At 44.9% G+C, this 27,653-nt stretch overlaps 1 protein-coding gene across 2 annotated transcripts in view; it reads left to right on the top strand.

Annotated features, from left to right (window-relative positions):
* The first annotated feature begins 3,659 nt into the window (after nt 1-3,659).
* The window catches only part of LOC139751287 (glycine receptor subunit alpha-4-like), a 55,973-nt gene continuing 31,979 nt past the window's right edge, over nt 3,660-27,653 (top strand). For both annotated transcript variants that reach the window (XM_071666610.1, XM_071666609.1), the window contains exons 1-5: nt 3,660-4,198; nt 23,491-23,656; nt 25,264-25,398; nt 26,490-26,576; nt 27,426-27,556. In XM_071666610.1, the coding sequence (XP_071522711.1) occupies nt 4,119-4,198; nt 23,491-23,656; nt 25,264-25,398; nt 26,490-26,576; nt 27,426-27,556 (599 nt within the window). In that variant the 5' untranslated portion in view covers nt 3,660-4,118. The remainder of the gene's footprint in view (nt 4,199-23,490; nt 23,657-25,263; nt 25,399-26,489; nt 26,577-27,425; nt 27,557-27,653) is intronic.

Here is a 27,653-nt window from a genome sequence, read left to right as displayed (position 1 = left end):
TGTCGTAGGAATATTACAGCTAAGGATGTAAAGGATAAAGTTGTGATATAACAGTGTCGAGAGTTGTAAGATGGAGTGTGTGTGTGTGTCTGTGTGTGTGTGTGTGTGTGTGTGTGTGTGTGTGTGTGTGTGTGTGTGTAAGGCAGAACGAAAAGACACCAGCCTGGACCAGGAAGATGGGAACTCAACAGCCACTGTATTGCTGCCTCACAACGTCGCCATCCCTCACCCATCCCAGTACCCAGGCGGGTCATACGGTACCTCCTTGCCCAGGGGCTGTCCGCTACATATTAGCGACAGTTGACACAGGTCGACTGTGTGTACAATGTTCTTTACCTTCCACTTCGAGCGAGTGAAATTTGGCGCCAATTTAAGTACAAAATGATATCATCGTTTCCAAACTCAAACACTAACTTTCCACTGCAGAATTGACCAATCTTGAGGAAAGAAAGCTTTTTGCCATAGATACTGATATGCTGTATGGACTTCCGTGGTGTAGCGGGTAGCATTGTCGGGCCGCCCAGGGTTGAACACATAGGTTCGAATCCTGTTTGCGGCTGTCGGTCCCCAGTCAACCCAGCTGTTTATCCACCCCTTGCGGTTGGTCGATAAAATAGGTGCCTGGCTCAGGCTAGGGTTATATATATATATATATATATATATATATATATATATATATATATATATATATATATATATATATATATATATATATATATGTATATATATATATATATATATATATATATATATATATATATATATATATATATATCTATATATCTTTTTCTTTCTTTTCTTTCAAACTATTCGCCATTTCCCGCATTAGCGAGGTAGCGTTAAGAACAGAGGACTGAGCCTTTGAGGGACTACCCTCACCTGGCCCAATTCTCTGTTCCTTCTTTTGAAAAATTAAAAAAAAACGAGAGGGGAGGATTTCCAGCCCCCCGCTCCCTCCCATTTTAGTCGCCTTCTACGACACGCAGGGAATACGTGGGAAGTATTCTTGCTCCCCTATCCCCAGGGATATATATATATATATATATATATATATATATATATATATATATATATATATATATATATATATATATATATATAAACCATGGAAAGTTCTGTGGGGCCTGGATGTGGAAAGGGAGCTGTGGTTTCGGGCATTATTGCATGACAGCTAGAGACTGAGTGTGAACGAATGGGGCCTTTGTTGTCTTTTTCTAGCGCTACCTCGCACACATGAGGGGGGAGGGGGATGTTATTCCATGTGTGGCGAGGTGGCGATGGGAATGAATAAAGGCAGACAGTGTGAATTGTGTGCATGTGTATATATGTATGTGTCTGTGTGTGTATATATATGTGTATATTGAGATGTATGGGTATGTATATTTGCGTGCGTGGACGTGTATGTATATACATGTGTATGTGTGTGGGTTGGGTCATTTCTTTCGTCTGTTTCCTTGCGCTACCTCGCAAACGCGGGAGACAGCGACAAAGCGAATATATATATATATATATATATATATATATATATATATATATATATATATATATATATATATATATATATATATATATATATACCGTAGCTCGAGAGCGTTATTGAAATCATTGAACAGTATAGTCACACATGTCTCTCTATAGGTTGTAATAGATGAAGTCTGGGAGGTTGACGAGGCAGCAGTGTGTGTGTGGTAGACGTCTTCATCTCATCCAATACAAGAGTATTTAGAAGTTATTGTGTCTGTGTCAACGTTAGGTTACGGAACTATGACGGTGTGAGCTGTGGGATCAAGGTCATGTCCGTGGGAATCGTTAGGTCACACGAAGATTATATCATTAAGGGCGTAAGTATAGCCGGAGGAGGTGTGTGTGTGTGTGTGTGTGTGTGTGTGTGTGTGTGTGTGTGTGTGTGTGTGTGATGAACGCTCTGCTCCGGTCCTCTCTCTCTCTCTCTCTCTCTCTCTCTCTCTCTCTCTCTCTCTCTCTCTCTCTCTCTCTCTCTCTCTCTCTCTCGTGTGTGTGTGTGCGTGTGTGTGTGTGTATCAGCCAACCGCACACGCCCCGTGTCCATTCCTCCGTGTTTACAGCTCCGCCATCCGTCATCCTCTGGAGGGTTTGCCACCGTCAACACACCGACAGATCTTTACCACGAGAGTATTTTCCCGGCCGCCCGACGTCTGTGCCTCGCTGAGGAACGGGCGAGGAGCATTAATGAGAGACACTGGTGGGAAAAAGGATTTAGAGTTACCATGGAAACGAACGTGAAAGAAAATTGTACAAACACTCGAGTGATATAGAAAATAATGGGAATATAAAGAAAATGTTGCAGAGGCTTGATGTAGAAAAACACAGGAATGGGAATTAAATGGCTGCGCGAGTGATACTGTAGAAAACGGGGTTACATTTCTAAGTCATACGTTCCAACGAGATCAGCCTGACCAGTACAGAGTTCACTTCCCCCTTTGTTGCTGTCTCCCGCGGCCGTTAGCGAGGTAGCGCAAGGAAACAGACGAGAGAATGGCTCAACCCACCCCCATACACATGTATATACATACACGTCCACATACGCACATATACACACCTATACATTTCAACGTGTACATATTCATACACACACAGACAGATACACATGTACATAATTCATACATGCTGCCTTTATTAATTTCTGTTGCCACCCCGCCACACATGAAATGACAACTCCTTCCCTCCGCGCACGCGCGAGGTAGCGCTAGGAAAAGACAACAAAGGCTACATTCGTTCACACTTAGTCTCTAGCTCTCGTGTATAATACACCGAAACCACAGCATATACATATATATATATATATATATATATATATATATATATATATATATATATATATATATATATATATATCATACCCTAAACCAAGTACTCAATATATCGAATAGCCCTTACGCGAGGATGAACTGCGGGGTGAACTGTGGACCGATTGCCACGAACAGCATTCGAACCTGAGTGGACTCGACCCCGGGCGGCCGGTGAATGCGTCGCGGTCAGCATCGCTAACTGCCCCTCCACGAAGGTTCAGAAACATACTTTGACAGAGTCGACTGCAAAGCAATCCGACTTGTAAACCCTCTTAGTCTAAGCACCGAAACCTGATCCACCTGCCGCGGTTTGCAATGTTGGTTCACTCTTCCTCTTGTATGGATATTATTACCTCGGTATGTGCTCCCGAGAGGTGGGTGCTTGTGTTGTACCCCCGCTATTAACTTAATCATGTGATATTCGGCGAGGTACTGCGTTACGTGAAGACTCTTTGGCTGTTGGCACAACAAGGCTGTTGTGATGTCTGCTTCTTTCCTTACACCGCTAAGCTTTAGAGCTCTTACGTCCTCATGTTTTCTTTCAAACCTGCAACCTGACCTTACATCAAAAGATTTCCGTTTTCTTTGGTTTATTTTCCTCCTCTTTCCTTTCTCTTTTCCCTTATCCCTTTTCACGTTTCAGTTAGGGCCAGGCCTCGATGTGGACTTCTGTCCTCGCTCAGTACCAGTTTGTTTCGTACCTGTCACTCTGATGAGGATGGGGGGGGGGGGATGGGGAGTGGATGGTAGGAGGGTGGGGTGAGCGGGGAAGGGGGGGGGGGGGTGTGATGGGTCAGGAGGCCCACGGCTCCCCCAGCCGGCCACCTCGGCCAGACCGGTGCAGGCGTGTGGTGAGGCAAGACAGGCGACGGTCGCTCTCACTCCTCCTGCTCCTCCTCTCCAGTGGCTCTTACCGTCATGATGCCCCTGGCTGGGTGCCGCGCCCCACGCCCCTCCTTACCGTCTAGCGACTGAGACTCTTCATCTGTGAGGTTCGCCCACCTGCCTCACTCCCTCGCCCACCCTCACCGCCGGCCAAGTTGCTAGTAACGCCCCTGCCGCCCCTCCAGCCTGTTGCCGCCCGTGCCGCCCCTCCAGCTGCTGCTGCCCGCCCCTCGTTTATGGCCCCGCCCGGGGAGCCGCCCCTGGGCCTCCACTCTGCACCACATACCACCGGCATGGGTGGGTAGCCGCACCCTGCACCCCTCGCAAGATTAAGGTGGTGGTGCCTTGTGGTGAGGCTAGTGGTGGCTGCAGTGTCGAAGGAAGGTGGTGGCAGCAGTCATCAAGATGGGGTGGTGGAAGGCGGGCAGATGTTACTGTGACGTGGTGACCGTAGTCATCAGCCTAGCTCTGGTGCCTCACGTAAGGTAAGGTCTGGTCGACTCCCATTGTACACGATCTCGTCCCGTTTCCTGTCACCTGACGGGGGAGGAACCCTCCTTCCCTCAGCTGTGGCTTCTTGATCTCACCACACATTCCCTCCCCTCCCGTGTGGTGACGACCTCACGACACCAGGACCCTGTCAGGACGGTGTCGCCGCCGCTCACAGCCACTCGCCAACTGTCGATTTAGCTCAGTCACTACTTACCATCCCCACACACTACGGTGTAGGCAAGACATTTCATATATTTAACAATCTTGTGTGTATAGAGATACAGATATGATGCAAGGTATAGACGTAGGCTGAAGGCAGTAGTGTAGGACCTGCTGGATATGTTCATAAGGTAGGCAGACGACCATCCATGTTCACTTCAGGAACATACACAATGTATGTAAGGTTACCACACATTAATGTAGACAGGAGAGTAGTACCTAAGACAAGTTGGTGATTATTGAGGATTACAAATGATCACATGAATGAGGTACAGAGGTCCAAAGTTGGGCGATAAAGGGACATTGAATTATGTGGTATTAAGGCGTGTGCTTGTGTGTGCACCAGATAGTTTACACCGAGCTGCATCTATTGCACCATCACTCTGTCTCCCTGACATCCAGATGTATCTACACAATTCTAACCCTGACTTACAATATCACAGTATGTAGTCCTGATATTATGTTCGCCTTGAGAGTGTTTGGTTCTACGGTACTCCATCTGTCAGTACTTGATGATGCTAGATGTGGCTGGTCCCTTAGCACAGCTAGGCTGCAATCGACCCTTCGGAAGCATGACGGACAGAAGGACATTTCTTGTTATAATAAGACCGAAGTTTACATCTGGCTTAAGACAGGCCTCTTTGGTTCTTGTATCGAGGTGATAGTGATGATTGAAGGAGTTATGACTGGGAATGGACCTTAGTTTACCTCAAACCTTTCCTATATGTTAACCTCACCAAACTACAGAACCCTCTTTAGTGTTACCACTCACAGCATACCCATCACATGTTATGGACAGACGTCACGGCAATTCTTCCGAGTGCAGTGCGCTCAAGACACATCGTAACATCACTGTCTTCAGTTCACAACACAAGGAAGATTTTCTTGATATTGTCAGCCACAGACGGCTTCATAAGCCTTCTCTTGGACTGACACTTAGAGCCATCCCGTGCTGTGCTCCGAGCTGAGGACATAACACAACTCTCTCGCTCTGTCAGTCAACCCTACAACAAACTCTCTCATTTACTGTGGAGTTCCCACTTCATGATAATACACTGGGTATTTTCACATTACTAACCCTTAGCCTGGCATTGGAATACTAGGCTTTTTGAACATGGTTATATCATTCATTACGTTCTCATCATGGAACGGATGAGCTGCTTTACACCAATACGCTTATGTTGCCCCATATACTTCAGTGTGAGTCCTATATTTGCCATCAGACAGTTTACTTTTACAGTCGTCCTGATCTATATCTCTGGCGACAGGCTAGGCTCAGTGTCGACCCTTAAGATCTTCACATAAAGATGCTTGCAATTTGCCTCTCGCTCGCTTGGTGAAAATCGCATCGAGACCTTCCATTCTGAACCCATTACCTCACACTTATTTGGATTCACGGAGTTTGTCTTGGCCCCCCGTGCAGGCTGAGTCTAGTCGCTCAGACAAATCATCTATATATACCCGAAGAACAGCAGTGGGCCCAGGATCGAGGCCTGTGGCACACCGCTTGTAACCCTCCTCCAAGGCCACTTGGAGGTTGTGCCTCGTACCTATGTCCCTTGTGCTCATCTACTAAGTTGTTGTTTGCTCGGTTTAACGGCCAGCGATCTCTGCAGGGCATTAGGTCAGCAGCCATTATTTTTTCTTCTTTTTTGTATGTGACGAGACAAAGTTTCTATATGAGGACCTATATTTCATGTTCCTGTGACGTTGATTGTTATGGGAAATAGTTATGGATATTGGATTTTTTTTTCTCTTGGGACACTAAAAAAAAAGAGGGTGCGGGGGTTGGGGGGGGGGGGGTGTTAAGATATACGAGGTGGATATTCTGCCGTCGTCATGTCGGCACCACCGCCTAGTGGGCACAGCATCCACCACTGCAGATGCAAGAAGCGACTGCGACAAGATTCTACTGAGGAGATCTATCCAGTGGAGTGTGTCCTTCCCTTAGTCTTATGACCCTCCAGCAGGGTGCCTGAGTGCCTGAGGCCAAGTGGCACTCCAAGAACACAATCAGCCTCATCCCTATTCGATCTCAAAATGTAGGTTCACCCAGTTACAGAAGTGTAGAAAAATGGGTTATGGATGACCGTCTCCTGCGTTCCCTGACACCGTGTTGCCTAAAAATTATATATCGTTCTTTCATTTGAAATCCGTCAGTTATGTGCTTTTCTGATGATCTTTTTCCCCATGTCTTACAAGCCACACTTGCTAGCGAGACTGCACTGTAGCTCTGTGTGGATTTCCCGATTACCTTTTCTTAAATATCGGCACAACTTCTGCTCTCTTCCACATCTTTGGAAATACTTTTTCCTCTAGTGACACTATATACGTATGACGAGGAGCCTACATCAGAACCGTGGGGTTAATACGGGTCAGGTTTGGTCTCTCAGGTTACTTTACCCTTCAACACCTCGCCCCACACACCTTGGTAGTCTGGTTCCGTTATTTGTCCTCACCGTAGAAACACTTTTAGATTCATCAATTTGTTCCATACATATCGCATCGTCATATATATTACGTCATCTTGCGCATTATATCATCATATATATTACGTCATCATGTCTATCACATCATCATACATATTTCGTCATCATACTTGATAATTCCCTGAGCATGATTGGTGTACTGGACAGTTTAACCTTTGATTTATGAATAGTTTTTGATTCTTTTTGCTCCGTCGTTTCAAAGTCTCTCTGCCTCTCGCTCTCCTCACGTGCAGTGCTCATTCCTCTCTCTCTCTCTCTCTCTCTCTCTCTCTCTCTCTCTCTCTCTCTCTCTCCTGTATCTTTCACATGCTGGCTGAATAGAATGTCCTTTATATCTCCTCCATCGTGCATCCCCTGAGCTCTCTCGCTTTATGACCTCGTTGAATCCATATATTTCTCTCCAATTTCTTGCTTCTCTACTGGTCACCAGGGGTTACCCATATCCTAACCACTTCATATGAAGACTTCACAAAACCTTCTGTAGTGCTGGTCCGTACAACCATCACAGGACTCCTCCATCTTGTGATCAACATTCTCATAGAACTTGATCAGTTCTGCTTCGTTACCCTGACTGTCCTTCCTCCTTGGATCCTGTGTCCACTCTGATCCCACCCCTCCTTGCCTCCTCCCACCACCTCATATATATACACAGAACCAGGCACTGCATGATCACTCTTCCTTGTAGGAGCGTCATACTTGGCATGCTCTTTCTCCAGTCTTGCGGTGCGTGAAGACAAGGTCCGCTAGGAGATGGCTTATCCCTCCCCGCTGGTTCTAATACATTCAGTGACCTGCCTGATGCAAGGAGCTTCTCTTGTATACCTTCCCAGGAATGTGTGTGTCTCTTATGCGGGTCTAAGTTTCCTCCCCCCAAGTCTGTTGTTTTCTAAGATCCTAAGTTACCAGTACTTGACAATGTCCGAGGAGGTAGCGTCTCTCGCCAACCCATGGCCATTGCTCCCTCGGTGTTCTCAACGTACAGTCAGTCCACCTGGGCTGGGTCATGGCAGCTCCCTAGGGGGTGGGTGTATGAAACGTACAGCTGTACACTTCCTACCCACGGTAATCTGACCTGACATGTCTTGTCTCATGGCACCGTCTAATGACATCTGGAAGTTCATGGAATCCCTTATCAAAAGGGATTAAAAATAAATTTATCTTTTATGTATAATAATGATAATAATAATGATAATAATAATAATAATAATAATAATAATAATAATGATAATGATTACTAATAATGATGATTGATACTAATAATGATAATAATGATAATGATAATAATAATAGTAATAATAATGATAATAATTATAATTAATAATTATGATAATAATAATAATAATAATAATAATAATAATGATAATGCTGAAAATGATGATGATAATAGTGTTTGTGTGTGTGTGTGTGTGTGTGTGGAAAAAGTTAGCCTTTGACCACAGTCGTAATGATTAGGTCAAAAGCCACTGGCATCAAGGGTGTAGTGATGATGACGCTGGCAAGGAAAATGAGGGTGTAGTTAAGGTGTAGTGGTAGCCGTTGCACTGAAGATGAGGGTGTGATGAAGAAAAGTGTTGTGAGCTAGGCTCCAGGCCAGCCGTCAACCAACCTTTGTGGAAATAATGTTATACGAATATCAGGATATGCGAATATCAGGGTAATGTTATGTGAATATGATATGCGAATATCAGGATAATGTTATGTGAATATCAGGATGATGTTATGTTGATATGAGGATATGTGAATATGAGGATATAGTGAAGATAAGAACAGTGAACCCTTGCTTATTGAAGATAATAGGGGATTGTGAATATGAGGGTTTTATGATGAAGGCTTGGCCTTGAACCTTGTTTAATGGTCTAGCTATCATGCTGAATGAGGATATTGACCACAGAACGATCGAAGCTAAGGTTCATGGCCGGCCTTGGTGAAGGTGGGAGGCAGTGAAGATGACAATGTGAACATGATTCGATAATGAAGGTTAAAATGTCGTGAAAACAGCCTCCGATCTGTCCCCACAAAATCAAAATCATCCTAGCCAGGCTCAAGTTAGGTAGAATAGGCTAGTGATATATATATATATATATATATATATATATATATATATATATATATATATATATATATATATATATATTTTTTTTTTTTTTTCCAAAAGAAGGAACAGAGAAGGGGGCCAGGTGAGGATATTCCCTCAAAGGCCCAGTCCTCTGTTCTTAACGCTACCTCGCTATCGCGGGAAATGGCGAATAGTATGAATATATATATATATATATATATATATATATATATATATATATATATATATATATATATATATATATACATATTATACCTGGGGATAGGGCAGAAAATACTTCCCACGTATTCCCTTGCGTGTGTTAGAAGGCGACTGAAAGGGGAGGGAGCGGGGGGCTGGAAATCCTCCTCTCTCGTTTTTTAATTTTGCAAAAGAGGGAACAGAGAAGGGGGCCAAGTGAGGATTTGCCTTAAAGGCTCAGTCCTCTGTTCTTAACGCTACCTCGCTATCGCGGGAGATGGCGAATAGTATGAGAGAGAGAGAGAGAGAGAGAGAGAGAGAGAGAGAGAGAGAGAGAGAGAGAGAGAGAGAGATAACGTTTCCTAGTCATACACAACTGGCTGCTGTTTCCCAAAGTTTGTGTGTGTAGACCAACCATACTAGGATAGACCGTTTATAATCCTCTCTCTCTATCCTCAAACAGCGAAGCTGCGGCATTTCATCCCATTCGAGTTCCTGTCATTCACAACTTTTTTTTTTCCCCCCCCCTGACACTCAGGTCCACAAACGCCTAAAGAGTTGAGATTATTTTTTTCCCTCTTAATCATCAGTTTACCTCACACCCACAGTGGCCACGATTAGGGTCACGTATTTCTCCATATTATGTCTTAATTGTAGCAATTCGTACTGGGGCCCCCCTCTAATTCACAACCCAAACTGTGGCTGCTCATTTGCAGTATGTCAGAGAATTTACTTGTCTCTGTCTGACTGTCCACTGTCGTCCTCAGCCTCTCGCTGTTCCTATCTGTGTCCCGCAGCGATGGCTGGCTACTGCAAGGAGGTGGCGCTGCTGCCTCTCCCGGAAGCCTACAGTGCCCGTAGTCAACAGATGTTCTATTCAAGGTGTTATCTTAACCTAACGTCCATTATTCCTTTGAATACTTTTATTAGTTTTCAAAGAAGGAAATTGTGTATGTTAGGTGAGTAGGGTCAGTATCATGCAGTGGTGGTGTAGCCTGCGATGATCACTGTTAGCCTAGCTGCCACTGAACATCAGGAGGTCTCCTGTGTTAGGTTCAGCTGTGTTGTACCTGCTGGGGAGGTAGGGAGGGACATGACCTAGGAATGTACTGTTTCGTTCTTCGTCTCTTAACAAGGATTCCTTCGTACCACACCTCCATTACTCTTATACCACCGTCTCCAACATACCCCCACCATCATCCTTATACCACCGTCTCCAACATACCCCCACCATTATCCTTATACCACCGTCTCCAACATACCCCCACCATTATCCTTATACCACCGTCTCCAACATACCCCCACCATTATCCTTATACCACCGTCTCCAACATACCCCCACCATTATCCTTATACCACCGTCTCCAGCATACCCCCACCATTATCCTTATGCCACCGTCTCCAACATACCCCTACCATTATCTTTATACCTATACCACAGTCTCCAACATACCCCCACCATTATCCTTATACCACCGTCTCCATCACATCACCACCATCTACCAATACACCAACTCTCCAACAACATACTGTATCAATGAAGTTTGAAGTTCAGGATAGCTTGGTGTTGTTGTAGTAAGGTTCAGATTTATCTCCTCCGATTTTGCTGTTATGGCGCAACTTTGATGTTGTATATAAGTGACCCCGAGGCATACACGTCAACAAGTAAGGATTTAAGAGGGAACTCGGAGGGCATTAGAATTGGAGCTTTAGTGTTGTTTAAGGAGTGTTAGTTGGGTTTGGAATACGAATGTGAGGGTTCTGATCCCGCGCTTGGGACGGGGTCGAGGAGAGCATCGCCAGCGACCCCCGGGGGGGGGGGGAGTTAAAGCGTCAAAGAAAACTGCTTTGATAAGGTCAGTGTAACTTTAAACAAGGCCTCTAAAATTGGTATAATGAAAAGTAATGAGAGAGAGAGAGAGAGAGAGAGAGAGAGAGAGAGAGAGAGAGAGAGAGAGAGAGAGAGAGAGAGAGAGATGAAGACAGAGCTTGGAAATATCTACAGTGATTCCATGTGTTACTAAATCATATGTGTAAAGATGTTGCTCGAAATATCTGGTAGTTTTCAAACGTCAGGTAGGTGGATATGTCTCCCCTGAGGAAAGGGCTTTCAATAATACCCTTCTTTCCAATTTTCTTATATTGACAAGTTATTGGAAGGTCACCTTCATCATTTACCCGCAAGAGACTTAAACTCAATATCACTGAAATATGGTGAGAGTTAGCACAGCTTGCAACGGTGTTAGCACAGCTCGCTGCATTCTTAGAATAGCTTGTTATAGTGTTAGCACAGCTTGCTACACCCTCTTTATAACGTCGCTGTTAATTAAGACTTGCGAGGTGGTCTTGGTCGAAGTGCAGGTGCAGATGGCAAATACATCGATAGCTTTTCTTTGTTGTTGATTGGAAGGGTTGTCAAAGGTGAGTGATTTGAGGAGGATTTGGATTTTCTTTTTTTTTTTTTTTTTGAGTATTGACTGGAGGGACGAGCTGTGGGAGTTAACTTTAGGAGGGGTTTGTTGGAAGATTCTTTAGAGTGGAGAGAGAGAGAGAGAGAGAGAGAGAGAGAGAGAGAGAGAGAGAGAGAGAGAGAGAGAGAGAGAGTTCGTGTTGCAGGTTCTCAACAGAGGCGATGCTGGGAGCGTTGTGAGTGTGTTATTCTTGGTGTAGGTGGTACATATGTCCCTCTTGTACGCAGCTGTGTGTGTGTGTGTGTGTGTGTGTGGGTGTGTGTGTGTGTGTGTGTGTGATTACTAATTGTGTATTATGTGGAGTTACTGAGGAGTCTAGGGAGGGGTAGCGGGGACATTAGGGGGAAAAAGAGGGGAAGTGGGGACATTAGGGGAAAAAGAGGGGAAGTGGGGACACTAGGGAGAGTAATAGGGGGAGCTGGGACACCATGGAGGGTAAGCGAGTGTGGGAACGGGAGCAGCAAGAGAGAAAGTGAGTGGAGATACAAGCGAGGGGTGGAAATAGGGAGCTTACATGGTGAGCTCAAAAAGAAAAAGAAAAAAAATGTATTACTAGTGGTCCACTGGATTATTATATTAACTGATAACATATATCAGTGATGTATTTGTCTGGCCTTGATTTGAAGTTGTTTATATAGCATTTGTATATATTACATCGGGAGGCCTTTTATTCCAGTGTTCAACATCTCTACATATGTGAAAAACTTATGCCTGCCTTAATCTTTCACATCCTTCCACTTATCTTTACACCATTACTTCTCGTCATTGAATCTCTGTCTACAGTGAAGACATTTTTGTACGATATGTTGTCGAATTTATTCAGTGTTTTCTAATCCTCGAACCCTACGCATTTCTGGAGAGAATAATTGAGTGAAAGGATAGGTATGGTCACCTCTAGTTTCCCTTCATCTTTGATCAGTTTGGTGACCGGATCTGAACAGCTTATTCTAAGCGAGGTCTAACAAGGACACTGTAAGAAAAGTGATTATTGTGTCCTTTGTTTTGGAGTTCATATTTCTAGCCTATACCTTTATTGCATGCAGCTAAGCATTGTTTACCACAATTAAGGTCATCGCATATCTTTCCAACGTCTCTCTTGTATAACTAACATTAGTAGTTTGCCTAGCCTACTGTATTCATGATATATATTGCTGGCGCCATAGTGCATCACTTTGCATTTGTCTATGGTGAAATCCATCTGCCATAGGTTTGTCCACTCTACTTCGTCTAAATCTCCCTTTGAATCATCAGGCGATATGCCTGGACTAGGCTATGTTTCCTGATTTCATGCCGTCAGCAGATTTTGAGATTTTAACAGTGAGTTTTACCTCTAGGTCATTCGTGTAGATGATGGGAGTTATAAATCTTTGGACTGAGTCTCATGGAACTCCACAAGTCACGTGAAGCCAGTCGGATGCTTCCCCCATTCAATACCATTCTCTGTCTCCGTTCTCAGAGCCCATCCGCCATCCAAACGCAGATTCGATCGCCTTCCTCGTGAACTTTGGCTTTGATGAAGGGAGGAAGTGTGTGGGGGGGACGTTAGGAAGGGAGCGGAGGATACGTGGGAAGGTAAGGGAGGGGGTAGGAACCGTATCCAGGGTAAGGGAGGGAGTAGGGACACTAGGGAGGGAAATGGGACACTTTAGAGGGTAAGGGAGGGAGCTGAGACACTAGGGAAGAGTGAGCGAGGGAGCTGAAACACTAGGGAGAATAAGGGAGGAAGTGGGGACACTAAAGAGGGTAATAGAGGGAGAGAGTACGCTAGGGAAGAAGTAGGGACACTAGAGAGGGTAAGGTAAGAAATATGGAGTGGGCTGATTAAGGGGGGTGAAGGAGGGAGTTGGGACATTAGGTAGAAACACGTTTCCAGTAATGTATATCGGTCTCTCTCAGGTTTGGTTTTGCGTTGACTGTTGTATTGACTACTGGGTAAAGGATTTCCAAGATAACCTGGGCAGCCAGGGTTATTGACTATGGACTGAGGTTTCCCAAGGTAACCTAGGCAGCCAGGGTTATTGACCATGGACTGAGGTTTGCCAGGGTAAACAGGGCAGCCAGGGTTATTGACCATGGGTTGAGGTTTGCCAAGATAACCTGGGCAACCGAGAGTATTGACTCAAGCGTTTCCGTTTCCCAGCCAAGGTCATTGTCAACATTGTTTGGTCAACATTCGGGTCTTCACATAGCTCCTGTAAAGAGAGCTAACTTTGTTTATATACTTTAATCTTATATATATATATATATATATATATATATATATATATATATATATATATATATATATATATATTATGTGTGTGTCTGAAAGAATATGGCCTACATGGGCGAGTGAGCCAAATTTTCTGAAATGTTTTGTTTATCGAAATAAATAACTGTTTTCTTCTTTCATTTTCTATACTTTGGAAATACTGAATTATTACGGTTAAGGTCTTTGAGTATGGAAACTGAGGGGTGTGTATTTCGCCTCTGTAGTGGTAAGGGCAATTCATCTGCAATACTAGAAAAGACAGTTCACATATATTTACCTGTAAATGATGTAACTCATGAAAGCCATCCAACCTTGTTTCAGTCTTTCCATGTCAGACCAGAGTTGATAATATAAGGTTAGAATGCAGAAGATATATTACAAATATAGGTAAATAATTTTTCTGTATAAGCAATGGAGTTACTGGAACATTATCACTACCAGATGCTGTCAAGGCCAACATTTATATTTGCATCTAAGCTAGACAGATATTTTAATGATGCAACAATTATGAGTGGATAAGCCTGTTTAAGAATGATTACTTAGCGGCTAAAACACTTCTTCCGAGTGTTTCCTGTTCATCCATTTCTTCAAATTTCCATGTCAATATTCGTATGGGGATTTTTTTTTTTTTTTTTTTTTAATATCTGTTGATATGCTGAGGAAATCGGCCCAGTAAACGACCGTACGCCTTTGCGACAGCATCCCAAAGTTTGTTGTTTCAAAGGACCATTTTCGCTTTAGGGCAAAATACACCAGAAACCCATAAACTGTTGGACTAATACACATTTTATGATAACACACAATTCACATAAAACTCTGATGGTTAGGAATACAAACTGCGTTCACATCTCACGATCTAGGCTAGGGTTCAACCCGAAGTTTGGCGAAGAATATCACACTAGACCTTTATGTCAAGAAAGGTATTGTAGATGTATAAATGAAGGACTTTTTGGTATAAAAAGAACATTAATTTTCACTCTCAACTTTAGACAATACACTTCTTAATCTGCCACAAAAGAGAGTGGGAGAGGGGTAATTCGAAGTTTTGCCCCGAATGGTATTTCACCTCTCTACACCACTTTAAATATACAAACATGAAGAATACGTTAATAAAACTATGTACAAAAGTAAGCAACTGAGACTCCATCTTCTTCCACAAGTGACAATTTAGGGTTGCTAATTATGATGAAACTGGACTACAGGTTTCATGTGTCTCCACAGTAACCTTGAACTTCATTCCTCTTAAATACCACGTGAACGACGGGCGACGACAGCGCAAGCGCGTAAAAACGACTTGCGCCAACAAGTGAAAGCAGTAAAATGTGTTTTATTTTCGGGATGAAAATGTTTGTCGTCATTCCCAGCGGCTACACTCACTAGGCTGGGCCGCAAGCTCACCAAATTGGCTTAATGAAAACACTCACTGAGTGGCCGGGTGAAGATGTAAACAAAGGGAGGTGGCGGGGTCACTCCCTCAGGGTACAGGACAATATTGTTTCCCGATGACAACCAAGAATCCCTGCACACACACCACACTATTTTCTTCCTCTTTCTATCATTATTAGGAAACGAAAAGAGTTTATAGGTGTAGACATCGTTGTTTTCCACACCTCCGAGGTGTAGAGGTTAGCGTTGTGACCATCTTGCATGCACATGGCCGCCTGCTATCAAAACCGCTTTGGTTCGAATGCTGGTCGTGGCAGCTGGTCCAAAGGCCAACCAGTGTTCATCTACCTCTATATGGGCTGGTCGGTAGTGTGTGTTTGTGTGTGTATGCATACATACACAAGAGTAAAGACATGGTACATAAATACATAGTCAAGAAGACAGGGGCAACACGAATGTAAAACTCTCCCTGTAAAAGCTCAAATAAAAATAGCAATTACATAAGAGAGTGATAAGGAGATGGAATATGGCGTGAGGTCCAGACCACAAAACATAGTTATGTACACGGAGAGATAAGGGGCAAGGGTGGTCAAGATTTGATATGAGGAAATAACATTAGTATTTTCAACGCTATTTCTAACTTGTCTGGAAGAAAATGGGGACGTTACTCTGTCAGGATCTCCCGCAGAACATGTCTCGTGGGGTATTTTGTAAGTTATTGTAACACAGGAACTTAGGTCATGATTATTGTCGTTAATATAGAATACAGCCTAATGAAACCTCTGTAACTGAGATGAGTTTGCTGCAATCTTATCTCCTATCATGCAAACCTAACGTCTCTCTCTCTCTCTCTCTCTCTCTCTCTCTCTCTCTCTCTCTCTCTCTCTCTCTCTCTCTCTCTCTCTCTCTCTCTCTCTCTCCATCTATCTATCTATCGATCTATCTCTGATTGACTGACTGAGTCTGACATACAGGCATCAGGCTTTATAAGTATTTGAAAGTCAACATGCAACCGATATACTTTCTAAAGGATATACGTATGAGTTGCGTGATATTAGAGTCTTTAAAGTTTAGGCCCAGATAATGTGATTCGCTGCAGTACCAAGTTGGCTCTAACTGTGTGCAAATATTAACACCAAACATCAAAGTGTACAAAAGGTTGAGACGCATTTTGCATATTCTCAATACCTATTTAAATATTGTTCTGTGAATTTACTGTTACTTGGCTGGGATCTCTTGATATGTAGGAGTTCACTGAGGGATTTTCATCCTGCGTGCAAGGGGGAGGAGGCCAGGATATTGGACACCTCCAGCCCTGACAACCCCAGGAAATGATTCTTGCCACACTCCCACCTCGGCTCTCACCTTCGCTAACCTGTGGAATCATGTCAACACACGACCATAAATGTCATTTTACCACAGGAACATAAAGTTTATACACACACATATATATATATATATATATATATATATATATATATATATATATATATATATACAGAGAGAGAGAGAGAGAGAGAGAGAGAGAGAGAGAGAGAGAGAGAGAGAGAGAGAGAGAGAGAGAGAGAGAGAGAGAGAACATTTTTGAAGATACAGCTCAACCATCATGCTTAAGGGAAGACATTTAGAAGGATGCTTCACCCAGCCGATTTAAGACTGTTATATTTTCTGCCATCAATGGTATACTTTGGTTCAGTCCACCTGGTCGCTGTGAACCACCTGCCGTGGATGCCATCTTGGAACACCTCTGTTGTGGGGTGTGGAGGAGTTGCACCCTATAACCCCCCCATGTGAGCACTAAGGATCGTATCATGACTGGAGAACGGTGAAGGCTGTGATTTAAGCTCTGCCTCGTGTCCACCGCCAGGTGAGGGCACTGAGTGCGACACACACACACACACACACACACACACACACACACACACACACACCAGTGCTGACTCCGCCAAGGTAACCAGCGAGGGAGGCAATTATCTACATTATGATGTCCAGGTCATTAAGAAACGGACCCGGTAAAGTAAGTCCCCAGCAGCCACACTGGTGGACAGTAGGATGAATTACTTTTCGTTGGAGGGTAGTGGTCTAGGAGCTTGGCTCTCGTGGGGCCAATCTATTAACATGACATTTCTCTCGCAAAGGCTCTTGAATTTTAGAGAGCTTTTCGCATTCTCCCTTGGCTTCGCGTGTTCCTGATATCTGCTCCTCCGTTGCACTTTGTTCTTGCCCACGTGTCTGGTGACACGCCTCTTTGCCTGGCTTCTTGGTGTGCCTTCTTGTTATGGCGTCTCTTGTGGCCTGCAAGACGCGGGCCATGTTGTCATGGCGCACCCCTGGGAATTTATTAGTGGTTCTCATGTCTCGTCTTCGTCCTCCTTTCTTCCCATGTATCCGGGTCAAGGGCTTCCCTCTCTCTCTCTCTCCTCCTCCTCCTCGGAACTCACTCCACTCAATTTCTTTGGTGGTCCCATCCTCGCTGCGTTTTTTTCAGTTCCTTCTCTAACACTCCTCATTCCGTGCCCACTCTACCTGGCCTTCCTGGACGCGTCTGTGTCAAAGCCACTGGCCAGGGCACCGGACTTAAGCAATAGATTCCATTTTGGTGTCGAATATACGTTTGGTCTGTCGTCTGTGAAATGTCAGTGCATTTCTAAGCTAGGCCAAAAGGATGATGTGCCCTCTGTTACGATCCCTCAGGGCGACTGTGTGGTGGACCAGCTGGACTTGATGTGTCACCACCATCCAGGTCCGTCCCTCAAGCAGGGGTCGTGCCTCTTCCTGTGGTACTCTGTCTGGTCGTTGTTCACATCACTGTCATCAGAAATGGTCGGGGATGACTCGCATAGAACTACCTCCCTTCTACTTGTTCCTACGTCTTACTATACATCTCTTGTTTGTCCTCGCCTTGATTCCTTCCTTTGTACTCACCTCTTCCTCCTTCCTATGTTTTCACCATGCTTCCTTCCTTTGTCCTCACCATGCTTCCTTCCTTTGTCTTCAGCAAGCTTCCTTCCTTTGTCCTCACCACGCTTCCTTCCTTTGTCTTCAGCAAGCTTCCTTCCTTTGTCCTCACCACGCTTCCTTCCTTTGTCCTCACCATGCTTCCTTCCTTTGTCTTCAGCAAGCTTCCTTCCTTTGTCCTCGCCACGCTTCCTTCCTTTGTCCTCACCACGCTTCCTTCCTTTGTCCTCACCACGCTTCCTTCCTTTGTCTTCACCACGCTTCCTTCCTTTGTCCTCACCACGCTTCCTTCCTTCGTCCTCACCACGCTTCCTTCCTTTGTCCTCACCACGCTTCCTTCCTTTGTCCTCACCACGCTTCCTTCCTTTGTCCTCACCACGCTTCCTTCCTGTGTCCTCACCATGCTTCCTTCCTTTGTCCTCACCACGCTTCCTTCCTTTGTCCTCACCACGCTTCCTGTGTCCTCACCACGCTTCCTTCCTTTGTCCTCACCACGCTTCCTTCCTTTGTCCTCACCACGCTTCCTTCCTTTGTCCTCACCACGCTTCCTTCCTTTGTCCTCACCTAGCTTCCTTCCTTTGTCTTCACTACGCTTCCTTCCTTTGTCCTCACCAAGCTTCCTTCCTTTGTCTTCACTACGCTTCCTGTGTCCTCACCACGCTTCCTTCCTTTGTCCTCACCAAGCTTCCTTCCTTTGTCTTCACTACGCTTCCTGTGTCCTCACCAAGCTTCCTTCCTTTGTCTTCACTACGCTTCCTGTGTCCTCACCAAGCTTCCTTCCTTTGTCTTCACTACGCTTCCTGTGTCCTCACCAAGCTTCCTTCCTTTGTCTTCACTACGCTTCCTGTGTCCTCACCATGGTTACTATGTATCTCTGTCCTCCTCATGCGTCCTATATACTTCTCTGTCCTCCCCATGCGTCCTGTCTCTCTCTTCCCCATGCGTCCTATCTCCTTCATCTCCATGCGTCCTCTCTCTCTCTCTCTCTCTCTCTCTCTCTCTCTCTCTCTCTCTCTCTCTCTCTCTCTCTCTCTCTCTCTCTTCTCTTCCCTTCCCTTCCCATGCGTCCTCACTCTCTCCTTCCCATGCGTCCTCACTCTCTCCTTCCCATGCATCCTGTATCCTTCCTCCCCATGCGTCCTATCTCATTCCTTTCCAATGCGTCCTATCTTCTTCCTCCCCTTGCGTCCTATCTCCATCTTCCCCATGCGTCCTATCTCTGTCTTCCCCATGCGTCCTATCTCTGTCTTCCCCATGCGTCCTATCTCTGTCTTCCCCATACGTACTCTCCCCTTCTTCTCCATGTGTCCTATCTCCGTCTTCCCCATGCATCCTATCTCCGTCTTCCCCATGTGTCCTATCTCCGTCTTCCCCATGCGTCTTATCTCTGTCTTCCCCATGTGTCCTATCTGTCTTCCCCAATGCGTCCTATCTCCGTCTTCCCCATGTGTCCTATCTCCGTCTTCCCCATGCGTCTTATCTCTGTCTTCCCCATGTGTCCTATCTGTCTTCCCCATGCGTCCTATCTCTGTCTTCCCCATGCGTCCTATCTCTGTCTTCCCCATGCGTCCTATCTCCGTCTTCCCCATGTGTCCTATCTCTGTCTTCCCCAATGCGTCCTATCTCCGTTTTCCTCATGTATCCCATCTCTGTCTTCCCCATGTGTGCTATCTTCCTCCCCATACGTCCTACCTTTGTCTTCCCCATGCGTTCTATTTCCTTCCTCCCATGCGTCCTACCTCCGTTTTTCCCATGCGTCTTATCTCTGTCTTTCCCATTCGTTCTATTTCTTCCTTCCTATGCGTCCTATCTCCGTCTTCCCCATGCGTCTTGTTTCTGTCTTCCCCATGCATTCTGTCTCCTTTCTCCTCATGCGTTCTGTCTCTGTCTTCCCCATGCATCCTGTCTCTCTTTCCCATACGTCCTATCTCTGTCTTCCCCATGCGTCCTATCCTGTCTTCCCCATGCGTCCTGTTTCTGTCTTCCCCATATATACACTCTCCTTCCTCCCCATACGTCCTATCTCTGTCTTCCCCATGCGTCCTATCCTGTCTTCCCCATGCGTCCTGTTTCTGTCTCCTCCATGCGTACACTCTCCCTCCCTATGCGTCCTATCTCTGTCCTCCCTATGCGTCCTATCTCTGTCCTCCCCATGCGTCCTATCTCTGTCCTCCCCATGCGTCGTATCTTCGTCCTCACCATCCAAACTCCATCACCAACCACTGGAGTGAGCTAACCCGGGCCCTTAACAACCATAGCCCTGGCAGTAGCTTCCCCTCGCCAGGCTAACTGCCCCATAATGACTCAACAGGTCGTTAGCTTTTGGCACCGGTGCCACGTAATTGTAAAAAATGATTGTTGTAGGAGCGCGGAGGCGACACCGGCGGGGGTCCCGGGCGTCAGTAATGGGGCTGTTACAGGTTAACTCTGCACCACACGGCGCCCCTCGCCACTTACCCACCACGTCCCATCACTGGTGACGTAAGATCCTTAGCTTCCCTCTCTCCTCAACTTGGGAGAGTCTGTTGTTCATCCTTCCCTATCACTCACTCATCTCCAGCCTTCATGGTTATTCAATGTTCTGGCCAGTTATTCATCTCCTGGCCCCTCATTAATATCATTCACCACCTGGCCCTCATCATTATTCATCTCCTGGCCCTGATCATTTTTCATTTCCTGATCTTCATCATTATTCATCTCCTGGTCCTCATCATTATTCATCTGGCCCTCATCATTATCCATCTCTTGGCCCTCATCATTCATCTCCAGGCCCTCATCATCATTCATCTCCAGGCCCTCATTATTATTCATCTCCTGTCCCTCATCATTGTTCATCTCCATTCCCTCATCATTATTCATCTCCTGGCCTTCACCATAATTCATCACCTGGCCCTCATCATTATTCATCTTCTGTCCTTCATCATGATTCATCTCCTGGCCCTCATCATTATTCATCTCCAGGCCCTCATCATTATTCATCTCCTGTCCTTCGTCATTGTTCATCACCTGGCCCTCATCATTATTCATCTCCTGGCCCTCATCATTATTCATCTCCTGGCCCTCATCATTATTCATCTCCTGGCCTTCATCATCAGTCATCACCAGGCCCTCATCATTATTCATCTCCTGGCCGTCATCATTATTCATCTCCTGGCCTTCATCATCAGTCATCACCAGGCCCTCATCATTATTCATCTCCTGGCCCTCATCATTATTCATCTCCTGGCCTTCATCATCAGTCATCACCAGGCCCTCATCATTATTCATCTCCTGGCCGTCATCATTATTCATCACCTGGCCCTCATCATGATTCATCTCCTGGCCGTCATCATTATTCATCACCTGGCCCTAATCATTATTCATCTCCTGACCTTCACCATGATTCATCACCTGGCCCTCATCATAGCGAGACACCACCGTCCCACCACTTGCTTATGATGCAGATGTATCTTTTCTTTGCTACTCACCACAGTGCTTCCATGCTTCGGTGGCAGGATGCCAGTGGTACTGGACGTTTGCCACACCAGTCCTTGTGGTGCGAGTGTCCCTCTAACACCCCCAGTGTCCCTGTGGTGCAGCGGTGTCCCTGTTACGTGGCAGTGTCTCCGTAGTGAGGCAGTAGTGGTGTGGCAGTGTCCCTCTGGTGCCACAATGCAGTGCCTCTGTTGTGTGGTGGTGGTGTTCTTGTGTGGTAGTGTCCCTGTAGAAGGTAGTGAAGGAAAGTCTTTGTCGTTCGACGGTGTCTCTGTAGTGAAGCAAAGTCTTTGTGGTTCGACGGTGTCTCTGTAGTGAAGCAAAATCTTTGTGGTTCCACGGTGTCCCTGTAGTGCAGCTGTGTACAGCAGCGTCCCTGTGGTGCAGCAATTCCTTTGCGGCAGCCTAGTGACCCTGTGGTGCACCAGCGTGGTGCAGGAGTGCCCCAGCGGCGGACCAGTGTCTCTCTCTCTCCCTGTGGTGCTGGAGTGACGCTAAACCGAAGACAACTGTCACTGAAAGCAAACCTGAAGATGAATCGTCTTGCCTCCGACCATCTCCTCCCACGGTGTGGGGTTGAGGAGACGACTGTCGCCATCTTCCAACAACCTCTTTACTGAATTTTAGTATCTTTACTATTTGCTTTGTAAATGCAAAATAATGATTGCTTCCACATCAAGCATATGAAAATTGGATCTTGAAGGATTTTTAGTGAACTCCTTACAACCCTTCCCCTCGTTAATATCCGGATACATTGATGTTCATGAAGACTGACTTACACTCGACTATTGGTCAAATCCCCCCGAAGTCCTCTTCTTAATCCCGCTGTACCTGAAAGTGAAAAAGGCAAACATCATTTTGTGTTTTGCCGATGAATCATAATTTCAAGAGAGTCAGTGTGAAGATGGAAGACCTATGATTCTATTTTGACTTTAGTAAATGACTTGGTTCTTAAATTCATCCAGTCAGTACTCCAGATTCTCTCTCAGATATTGATTTCGTAAGGTTTCATAACTTGTTATCCAGGTTACGGAGGCAGCTAGACCTTGAGCTTTCGTAACTCAGAAGGAGCTCACAGTAATGGCGGGGCGGGACGGGCGGGACCTGCATGATACTCACGGGACGGTCAGAGGAAGCCTCGTTAGTCGTAACGAGGAGGGGGCGCCACTCATGGGCGTCGTGGTCTTCGGTGCTGTGCCGTCTGACGTCGGGTCTCACCACCAGAGGCGTCCCCAGTACCGATGTGAGCCACACTTTTGATTCACCTCATCCCGACCCAACCCAACACGGTATTGACATAGTTACTTTCCCTATGACCCCTCTCCGTCCTGGCTCATGCCCGGCTGAACATTGGTTATCCCGACGTCATTGTTTTGACCAGAAGTGTTATCGATGACATAAACTTAGAAATGAAAATTGTGAGTCATCAAAAAACCAAACTCTCTTCCTTTCTCTTTTAGAAGAGAGTTGATTTTTCACACACTTTGTAACTAAAATCTCCTCACATGTACTTATTGGAAGTGTTCATGTGCCATTCTCAGCAACTGCAGTTGTACATGGACAAGTACCATCCATATCTTAAAACAGGAGTACTTATACCAAAAATGTTTAACCCCTCCTTCTCTTACATCTATCACCTTACCTTCTGTTGGAGACGCAACGTGAAGGAGACAAATCTCCTCCCTCCTATTTGCTTGCAGGAGTCACTTCTTTCACCATGGCTTCTGTAGGAGTCCTCCCCAAGAAAAGATTAACTCCCTTTTTCCCATACCCTCAACAGAGGTCGTCACACAGAGATGGCGCGGTCGTTGAGTTCGGACGTGTACAAGTCGATGGTGCCTCCCTTCTACGACAAGTACATCTCCCCAGCCAGCGACACCAGTCCCGCCATCGTCTACTTCGACATGAAGCTCCTCGACATCAGCTCCATCAACGAAAATGATATGGTGAGGGTCGTGACGGTGGTGTCAGGAGGTACTGGTGTGCGTAAAAGGGGTTAGATGACAGGAGGTGTGGGTGGGGTTAGGGGTGGTCTATGAGTTACTTGTGAGTATTGTGGGGTTAGGTGCTAGGAGGGGCTGGTGAATATCGTGGTGATATTTGGAGGGACTGGTGAAGGTTGTAGAGGTGGTACCTGGAGGTACTGGTGAGGGTCGTGGAGGTGGTGCTTGGAGGGGCTGTTGAAAGTCGTGGAGGTGATGCCTGGAGGTATTGGTGAAGGTCGTTGAGGTGGTGCCTGAAGGTACTGATGAGGTTCATGGAAGGTGGCGGCTGGAGTTACTCTTGAGGGTCGTGGAGGTGGTGCTTGGAGGTACTGGTGAGGGTCAGAGAGGTGGTGCCTGAGGGTACTGGTGGAGGTGGTACCAAGCCACGAGATACTGGTGAGGGTCAGAGAGGTGGTCCCTGGAGGTACTGGTGGATGTGGTACCAAGCCACGAGATACTTGTGGTGGTACCAGGAAGTACTGCTTAGGTTGAAGGTGGAGCCTTGAGGTGCTGGTTGGATCGGGATGGTTCCAAGAGATACTAGTGGGGTTGGGATGGTGCTGCCAGGAGATACTGGTGGTGTTGGGGCTGGTGCCAGGAAGTACTGCTGGGGTTGAAAGTGGAGCCATGAGATACTGGCTGGATTGGGATGGTGCCAAGAAATGCTAGTGGGGTTGGGATGTTACCAGGAGGTGCCAGTGGGGTTGGAAAGGAGGTACTGTTGGGGTTGTAGTGGTGGTGCCAGGATGTACTGATGAGTTTCTTGGGGTTGGGAGTAGGTTGGTGCCTGGTGGTAGAGGAGAATGGTGAGAAATAATGAGTTTGGTCCTGGCTGCTGGGCATTGGAAGTGAGTTCCTTAGTAATGGGAGAATACAATGAGTATCTTGAGTTGTTGGAGACTTAATTATTTGAATCAGGCATTGTTTGTATCAGACATTTCAAATGTTTTTTCAGGAATCAGTATTTTGCCGTAAATGCTTATGATGCATGTTACTATTTTGTGTTATATGATAGTATTTGTGAGGACTTGGTAATGTGTCAGCAGCGTGTCCCACTCCTTAGTATTTTGTCTTAAATGTTAATAACTTATTGTGAACATTAGTATTGTGTGAAACGTGATTCAGGCACTTCACTGGATCACATTCTCATGTGTATGAAATATTTATTTCTAATTCAAACATTTCCATCTGTCAGACTGTATGCACCAGTCAGATGTTTCGGTCTGTCAAACCTTCATGTCCAGGAAGATGTTTTTGTCTGTTAAACATTCAAGTCCTAGTCAAATATTTCTGTCTGTCAAAGTCAAACAGTCATGTCTTAATGAAATGTTTCTTTCTGTCGAATGTTCATGGCTCGGTCAAACATTTCTGTCCATCAAACATTCATGTCCCACTCAAATGTTTCCGGTCAAACGTTTCTGTCCATCAAACATTCATGTCCCACTCAAATGTTTCCGGTCAAACGTTTCTGTCCATCAAACATTCATGTCCCACTCAAATGTTTCCGCCTTTCAGAACTTTCTGTTATGTCACATGGTCATACATCTCAATTCCCCTAATGGTTGCAGACGTTTAGCGTGGAGTCCTTTGTGACGTACCGATGGAAGGACTGGAGGCTTCGCTGGCCACTGGAACGTCCTGACTTGGACCCCTGTTGGAACCCTGAGCCACTCAACTTATCCAGGCCTCTTCGGTTCTCACAGGTTAGATAACCTTGATCTTAACTAATTCTCTGGGTGATGTGGTGTTGGTGTCCTGAGCCTTGCAGGTTGTATTTTATGTGTGAGATTTTCTTGAAATTACCAATTTGTACTGTATTGGGAGGAAGTTCTACACTATAGGGTCCCATCTCTTGACTTTTCTCTATCGTTGAACTCTGGAAATTTCTGTATGTTGTCTACATCCACAGTGATTCATTCAGTTTATTGCTATCTGCTTTCACACTTACATTTTTGGTTTATTCCATTCATCCACAGCTCTTCTACTATAAGAGTGCTTTCTACATTCTTGATACCATATCTGACAAGTGTCTTGCTAAATTTCATTCTATAGCCTCTGATTGCTCTATCTCTGCATCCTTTGAAAAAATGTCCACTCTTCGTCATCAGACTTGATTACAAACCTAAGTTGCAATCAAGTTGTTGTTCTTCTTATGATCAATGAAGGTTGAGGTGGTGGTAGTACTAATAATGGTAATTTAAGTGTTATAGTAGTACTTGTAGATATAGTAGTAGGAGTAAAGAAAAGGGTAGAGTAGTAGAAGCAGTGTTAACAGTATCAGTAATATTAGCAGTATTAGCAGGAATAATAGTTAGAGGTAGTAGTACTAGTAGTAGTAGTAGTAGAAGTTGTTGTTGTTGTAGTGGGGAGTGGTTGTTTGGGAAAGTTAAGAATAGTGGTTGTGGTGACTGCTGGTGGAGCTGGGGGTTGTAGAAACACATTGTGTATTATACTGGTTTTGATGATTATAGGAGTTGTGTGTGTAAGGCAGTGGGTAGTAATTGTGTCATTGAGCTGTTGGACGATGGAGTTGAGGAGTTAGTGGTTATTGTAGATGGTTAAAGAGATGGATGTGTAGGGGGACTCTCACTGTTTGATGAGTGAAGGATTTAGATATGTAGGGGTTGTAGTGTGGTGGTTTTATTTGGTTTCATTATTTTATGATGCATAGAACATCATTCATCCCACAGTAGCAATTATGAGTTAAGACTGTGTGAGAGTTTGTTAGGAGGAATATGAGGTTGTAACGAAGGAGTTGTAAAAAGTGTATAACAAACAGCATCTTACCCTACAGGTATGTACGGGTAATTACACGGCTACCATTGCCCGTTGTGTGGCCAACGACCCATCTCCCACCAGGCGACTGATCCTACCTCTCCAGGTGTGTTTGATAGATTATTCATCTGCTCTGTTTCCATATTTATATTGTATGTATTCTTTCCTGGTTATCTTTCATTTTTGCTCACATATTGCTTAATCTCTTCTTCCATGCCCTTATATCTGTTCATTCATTATTTCTTTGATCTCCACTAGACTCCTTTTATTTTTCATGTTCATATTTTCTCTGTTTTGTCTTTACTGTACCCTTTTATTCTTCTTTTATTTCTCTTTTGTCAGGGGTTCATGTAATTCTCACTTTGCTCTATATCTTATTGCTCTTAATCAGTTATTTGATTTGACTATACTTCATTCCTTATCTATTTTTTGGTTTCTTTTCAGTTTTTTATTCATGTCAATATTTTTTTAACTTTATGTTCTTTCTTTGTTAATATCACCAAAATACCAAATCTCTTTTGAGCCTTGTTATATTACTTTTTCATAAAATAAAAAAAGAAAAGTATTTCATCCTAGCTGAGTAAAATGTTCTATGAACTTCTCTTATATAATGAATATCAAATTTCTCTAAGTTTACTTTAGTTCATAATGTGGTCTTAGATGGAAAAATATCCTTTTCATGGTTTGTTTTTTCAGAAGTGATTTACAGTTAGGCCTTTTCAATTGCCTCTCCTTTTGAAATATTTAATTAGGTATGAAAATAACCCCCTCCCCATCAATCTTCCTCTTGTCAAATACATTTTGGTTTAACTTCAGACCTAAAGAGAAGAAAAGATGTATGCTCCCCATCTGTCAGCTTAATATTTTCTTAGATCTTCATAACATGAAGATGCAGCCTCTTGCCTTCCCCTTGACTTCAGAATGTTCTCTTACAGTGTTCCTTACTTGTCGACAGTTCCTGGAGAATATCTGGCAGCCAGATGCCTTCTTCAAGAATGGCATCCGCTCGTCCATTCACAAGGATTGGGTTGCCAATGAGTACCTAGCCTTCTACACTAGTGACGGCCATATCCGCCTCTTCAGCAGGTTGGTTAGATTTGCTTTACCACCCATTCTTGCCTCTCATCTTTTATGACTTCCATCAGAAGTTGTAGCTGAAGATACATTCATTTCTTAAATACTA

This window comes from Panulirus ornatus, chromosome 11 (assembly GCF_036320965.1).
Source record: "Panulirus ornatus isolate Po-2019 chromosome 11, ASM3632096v1, whole genome shotgun sequence".
Taxonomy (NCBI): Eukaryota; Metazoa; Arthropoda; class Malacostraca; order Decapoda; family Palinuridae; genus Panulirus; species Panulirus ornatus.
The sequence above is the reverse complement of the archived record's forward strand: the minus strand, read 5'-3'. Positions and strand labels throughout refer to the sequence as shown.